Below are 6617 nucleotides of genomic sequence, written 5' to 3'. Positions count from 1 at the left end.
TCACATACACGGATGCTCATCCCTTCACATGGATCCTCACAGATGCGCGCACACGGGTACTCACACACGGATGCTCATCTGGGTACTCACACACGGATGCTCACACAGGTACTCATGAATACTCACACGGGTATTCCCATGGGCACACACATGGATGCACACAAGGGTAGTCACACACATGGATCCTCATGGATACACACACAGATACTCATTAACGCACAGCGTTCACACACAGATACTCATACACAGAGGTACACAGATGGATACTCACTCCCTGGCTCATGCAGCCGGCAGCCCCTGAGCGCCTCCTATGTGCCAGGACACACACAGAGACACTCTTCATGGCATACTTGGCGGGCTGCACATGCTGAGTGGAGACTCCACCACAGACACTTGTAGACCTATGGGCACATAGAGACACACCACGGACACCTGAAGGCGACACACCCAAGCAGATGTGCGGACATAGCTGCTTGCACGGGTAGCCTCATACTCCCAGGTGATGACACATGCATGTGCACTCAGAAGGAGTGTCAGTTAGAGACACATGCACAGGACACACACACTCAGCTGCAAATGCCGTCGTGGACACCCAGACTCGGCTGCACCAACACACCCGCATGCAGTGAGGACACGCAGGCCCATAGAGCACGGACACACACCCAAGTGAGACACACATGCCCACAGACACACCCATTCGTTGTTCAGGATGTATCTGTGGCGCCCCACTCTGTGCCAGGCCTCTTCTGGTGCTGGGGACCCCGCAGTGCAGACAGAGCCCAAGGGACAGTGCCAAAAGCCAGGTGTGCAGATGCCACAGGGCCGGGAGGTGGACATTGCGGGTGGGGAGGCACATGGTGGGAGGTAGAGGTGGAGGGTATACGTTAAAGTGGGGGGCAGAGAGGCCTCTGAGGGGCAGCCACCAGGAGTCAGACCCTCCCAGATCCCGGGAGCACCCAGAGTCTACAGGGAAAGGGAGTGAGTCCCCGGGACAGGTTTCCTCCCTCCCTGGCTCATGCAGCCTGCAGCTCCTGAGCGCCTCCTGTGTGCCAGGCTCTGGGGACAAAACAAAGATGCCTGATATCGGGGACTCTGGTTCAATGGATGAGACAGACACCACACAGACAGGGCAACACCTGGCCCCCCAAAGCCCAGGGGGCACACTCAGACGCGCAGGGTGCCCGTGCCCCCGCACGCCTCAAGGGACGCACCGCTGAACGGGGCGTTCCTTGGGGCTGGACACCGACGGTAGGTGGGAGGCCAAGCCCTGACGCAGGGCCCTCTCGCCCACTCCTCTTGCGTGGCGGTCGTGCTGACGCCCTGGCCCCTCTCTGCAGGCGGAGTGACCACCTTTGTGGCCCTCTACGACTACGAGTCACGGACGGAGACCGACCTGTCCTTCAAGAAAGGCGAGCGGCTCCAGATTGTCAACAACACGTGAGTGCCCCCTTACCCGCTGCCCCTCGGCCCGCGGGGGTTGCGCGCGGGGGTTCCTCGCCGCGTGGAGCTGCCGGCAGAGGGCAGCGTGGAGCCGGCCCTGCCGCTACGCCTGGGCAGCGCCCCTGTGGCCTCGGCCTGGGGACCCTCCCGCCCCTGGCTCCCGCTTGCTGCGTCCAGCCCTCTGTCAGCTTCTCCCTCTCTCTGCTTCTCTCTCGCTGGCCTGTAGGAGGAAGGTGGATGTCAGGTGTGTACACGCTCCGTGGGCGGCGGGCTGGGGCTTCGCGCGGGGGCTGCTGTCTGCCTGGCTTCACCTCTCGTGTCCCGCCTGCGTTTTCTGGCTCCCTCGCTGTCCCAGCTTACCCTCCACCACCTCCAGCGTCCTGGTTGGGACCTTAACCCAGGCGGAGGCTGGGGGCCCCCACTGCACCCCCATCTCCTCCCCACCCTCTTCCTACTAACGGCCCCTCCCATTCTGACCATCACCCCCCTCGAGCGCCGCTGCATGCAGGGTCAGAGCTTTGTCCGGTGAGTCCTGGGTGGAGAAGGCCTTGTCCACGCCCTCCTGGAGCCAGGGGGTCCAGGCCCGGGTCTAGGTGGAGAGCCAGATCTGGGCCACTCATGGAGCCCCTGCCGTGCGCCTGCCTCTGGTGGTGACCACGGGGACTGGCAGGGCCCAGGGTCTGGAAGGAAGACAGCAATGGGCCCAGGTGGAGGCAGTGGAAGGCCACCACTCAAGGAGGGGCAGCTTGCGGGTGGGTGGGGAGAAGCCGACCCCCAAAGGCCTGCCTGAGGAAGCTGGGCGTCCCGCCCTCCCCAGCACGTCCTGCCTATTGTGCCTCCCTTCCCTGTGCATGCTGTTCCTCTGCCTTACACGTCCTTTCTCCAGTCTCCACCTGGTGAACTCCTATGCATCCCTCAAGATCCAGCGCAGGACTGCCTTCTCAGTGAGGCAGAGGGAACAGAGGTGTCAGGTGCTGTGCCAGTCGTCTTCACCCGTGTCCCCGTATCTACTCCTCTTTGCAGTCCAGGCAGGGCGGAAGTGATGGGAGGAGGCTGTCTCCAGTTTGCAGATGAGGAAACTGAGGCTCAGAGAGGCGAAGGCCCTTGTCCAAGGCCACACGGCTGCCAAGCAGCAAAGCCAGGGTTGGCGCGTGGGCAGTGTGCTCCCCCCACTTGCTGTCGGAGTCCCGGAGCCGCTCTGGTTTCTTTATTGGCACCAGTTGTTTGCATCTGCTTCCCCAGACTGGGAGCCTCTGGAGAGCTCGCCGGTCTTCCTCACTTCCGGGTCCCCATACCCCTGTCGTTCAGCACCCGGGGGCGCCCGGCAGGTGTCAGGAGCGGGAGGCAAGAGCAGCAGCGACATCATCCCCGCGCCTTGTGCTCTGTGTGAGCCGGGTCCTGTGCTGAGCGCTTGCACGTCGCCACAGAAGTGGGAGCTCTTGCTCGCTCCATTTTACAGAGGAGGAAACAGGCCCAGAGAGGTGAAGTGACATGCCCAAGGTCACACAGCTAGTCATGGCTGAGCTGGGAGCGGCAGGCCCACCCTGCGACCCATGGCCCCTGCAGGAGGCCTCTGTGGGGTGCAGCCGAGCCTGGTGGAGAGAAGGGCCATGCAGGGAGGGTGCCTCACAGTGGTGGCTTTGAGATCCTGGGGCCGTAGCTCCAGCCAAGTGTGGCTCAGGGAAGGCTCAGGGGCTCCAGCTCTTTCTCCGAGTCAGGGCCGCCCCTCTTCTCCGTCCCCTCCCCCTCCCTTCTTCCTCCAGGATGGGCTGGGAGCGTTTGGCTGGGCCTGGAGCTGTCAGGAGGGCTGGAAGTGACGGGGTGTCATCGTGGGAAGCCAGCCCCGGCGGCAGTGAGGGGCCTTGGTTGGGGCGGGGCGGGTGGGGAGGGGCCTTTCCTCCCCGAGCTCAGCTGCTCTTTGCTTAGAGCTTGGGGTGGGAGTAGAGTTGGGAGCCGGCCCTGGAGGACGAGGAGAGAGAAGGGGATTTGGGAAGGCAGGCTGCCCACACTGGAGGTGTTCAAGGCTCACGCCTCACCCAGGGCCCCCTGCAGACCCTTCTGCCGCCCTTGCTTCCGCTCCAGTGTGGTTTAGCTGCTCACTGTGCTGCCCCGCTTGCCCACCTGGGGACTCTGCCCATCAGTCCCTGTCCTTCCGTGTCAGGGGTCTGGGAGGCACAAACCTGCCTCAGGTGGCTGTGCCCACTTGCCCGCCTCTGTGAGAGTCAGGGGCTTCCTGCTTCTAGATGGGGCCCCATCAGGCGTAGGGGCTGGCCTGGCGGTCAGGGAGGTGGAGAGCGCGGAGGGGAGCCCGTTTGTCGCTGGGGCTTGGCCAGGTTGGGGTCCTCAGTGGAGCAGGATAGTGGTGCCAGTGGCCCTGGGTCCCAGGAAGCCCCCCAGGGACTGAGGTCTGACTGCCCCGAGCTCACTGCCCCAAGGTCCGATCTCCAGGAGCCAAGGCCCCCTGGGCTGAGCTTGGGCTCTCTCTGAACCGCCCCTCCCTCCCACCCATGTTCTAGCAGCTTCTTTGGGGGAGCTTTCCAGCTGACCTCTGCCTCCTTTTCCTGGGCGTTTCAACCACGAACCACCTCAGGACTCCAGAGCCCCCAGGTTCCTGTGTTCATACCCTCCCACCACGGCTGCTTGGCCTCACCTCTCCCTCGCCCCACAGACCATGTGCCTCGGCCTGGGGCTGTCAGTGGCCTAGGGCTGTCAGTGTCAGCTGGCTACGCCCGGCTGCCCCTCCCCATGGTGCGTTCCTGATGGGTCCGGTGGCCCAAGTGAGCTCGTGTCCATGCCCAAATGGGCACATGTCTTGGTTCCAGAGCTGCCACACCTCGATCCACGTGCTCGCCTGGCTGGACACAAAGATTCAGGTCCCCAAAGAGACCCTGAGAATCAGAGAGGTGAGGCCAGCTGCCTGAGGTCACACGGCTGGTGAACAGCAGTAGGGATGTAAAACCGCAGGTCGGGCCTCCAGGCCAGCACTTCCTCCTCTGGCTACTGATGGGAAGCGGGGTGGGGTGGGGTGGGGGTATGGCGAAAGACCCTACCTTCCTCCTGCCCCAGGGAAGGTGCTGGGTGCAGTGAGCTCGGCCTGGTAGACGGATGCCCAGCACAGCCACTTGAGGCAGGTTTGTGCCTCCCAGACGCTTAACGTGGAAGGATGGGGACTGATGGGGAGTCCCCAGGTGGGCAAGTTGGGGCTCAGATGATAATCACAGTAATCACCTCAGCCTGCCCCGAGCCCAGCTTGATCCTCACTCTTGACACACTCTGTGCCAGGCATATTCTGTGAGTGGCACCTCCTTTTTACGAATGAGGAGAGTGAGGCCTAAAGAGGGCAGGGCACTTGCCCAGGGTCACACAGCACATCCATGCTGGAGCCGGGACCCTGCTGCTTTGGCTTGTAAAAATGCTGTGCAGTGCAGGGAGGGGCACCACAGAGACACAGATGTAGTCATTTTTATGTTGTTTTGTTTTAGCAATTCAAGACCCTAGCAGCTCATGCGTGTTGAGCACCTACTATGTGCTGGGCCCTGTTCTGGCATTTTCCATCCTCAGAGGGAGGCATGACTATTCCCATCCTGCAGATGAGGAAGCTGAGACCGGGGTGGCAGGAGGGGGTGGAGGGACCGAGGGCAGGCAGCCAGCAGGTCAGACACCTCCCCCTTGGGGGCTGGGCTGAAGTGGGGCCTTGGGTCCTTCAGGAAAGCAGCTGTGTGTCTCTGTCCCTGCCCCTGGGAAGCAAACCCACAGACTGGCCTGGGACGCCCGGACTCGCATGTGGGCTGATGGTGGGGAGCTGGGAGCTCTGCTGGGGAGCTGCATTCCTGCTTCTGGGGCCCCATGAGGCTGGCCTCCGGGCACCTGCTTCCTGCTGGCCGCCACTCTCAGTGGGTGGCCAGGGGCTTCCCCGAGGCTAGCCAGCTGGCAGACTGGCTTTGTCAAGCGGCCGCATGCTGTAGCCTCTGACCTTAGACGTTGGCCCAGTCCTGGTATGGCCTGTCCCCTGCCCTAGCCCTGCCATCTCTTCTTCCTTCTTCCACTGGCTTCCCCGAGGGTCTCAGCCTCTGGGGGGCCAGTGAGGCCTGCTGTGGCTGTGGACACTCAGGGGCCCTGGTGCTTACCCTTGTTGTGCCATGAGTCCCTGTGCGGCTTTGGACAAACCACTGTCCTCTCCGTGCCTCGTTCTCCCCACTGGTGAATGGAGGATGCAAATCGAAAGGTCTCAGAGAGCTGTTCCCTGTGACTGGAGTCTTTGCTTTGTAGCTTTGGGCAAGTCCCTGCCCCTCTCCGTGCTTCAGTTTCCCCAACCCAAAAGAAAGCACCTGGCTACTCTAGCCTGTGTGCTGTGTGTCCCTGGGCTGGTCCCTCGACGTCTCTGAGCCACAGTTTCTTCTTTGGGGGTGGGGGGACCTGGGCCTTGCCTCCTTCCCTTGCAGGGTCGAATGGGACAGACCCGTGTGGATACCCTGGGTGGGAATGCAGCAGGCAGATAGGTGGAGATTTGGGGTATCTGAAGGCTTCTATCCTTGAGTGGGACTTGCCCCCGACCCCAGGTCCCCCGTCTCCCTGAGACCTTGTGTCCTGGGGCCATCACACGGCATGAGACCTTGTGTCCTGGGGCCATCACACGGCGTAGTCAGGCTTGTGGCCCACCCACACCCTGTGCCTCACTCTGTCGGGAAGGGCCCCATCCCCTCTGGGTCCCCTTGGCCCATCCAGCCGAGCCCCGGGGTCTGGGTGCTCGCCTGTCCTCTGACGGGCCCTCGGGAGCTCCCAGCCCTGGTCTCACCTGGCCTCAACGTGTCCATCTTTCACACAGGCCGAAGAGTAGGGCCAGGGAAGCTCAGAAGAGCTGGGAGCCGGTGCCGGCTCCCAACCCAGATGCCGTGACTGGAGGCAAGGGCCTTCCTCCCTCTGGGCCCTGGCGGTGGGCGGGGCCGTCCTGTTCCGGGCGCTCCTTCTCAGGTCAGGGCCAGGGTCAGAGGCAGCCCTGGGTGGAGAACTGGGCAAGCGGTCAGGCCCGCTGCGTCCTGTAGGGAGGGTCCCTTCTCAGCCGGGAGCCAGGAGGGCTGGCCTGGCTGTGTGACCTTGAGCAGAGGACTGTGTTGCCCCGGCCTCAGGCTTCCCATCTGTGGGGGGGTGGGAGGGAGCCGGACGAGTCCCCAGGCCGC

General features: G+C 63.0%; 1 protein-coding gene across 1 annotated transcript in view; it reads left to right on the top strand.

The window, feature by feature from the left end:
- SRC (SRC proto-oncogene, non-receptor tyrosine kinase) overlaps nucleotides 1-6617 on the top strand; it is a 17006-nt gene that overhangs the window by 846 nt on the left and 9543 nt on the right. The window contains exons 2-3 of the mRNA XM_021719172.1: nucleotides 1338-1437; nucleotides 1667-1684. Of these exons, the coding sequence (XP_021574847.1) occupies nucleotides 1338-1437; nucleotides 1667-1684 (118 nt within the window). The remainder of the gene's footprint in view (nucleotides 1-1337; nucleotides 1438-1666; nucleotides 1685-6617) is intronic.

This window comes from Carlito syrichta, unplaced genomic scaffold (assembly GCF_000164805.1).
Source record: "Carlito syrichta isolate Samal-C Ts95f unplaced genomic scaffold, Tarsius_syrichta-2.0.1 Scaffold314289, whole genome shotgun sequence".
Taxonomy (NCBI): Eukaryota; Metazoa; Chordata; class Mammalia; order Primates; family Tarsiidae; genus Carlito; species Carlito syrichta.
This window is presented reverse-complemented; position numbering and strand designations above follow the sequence as displayed.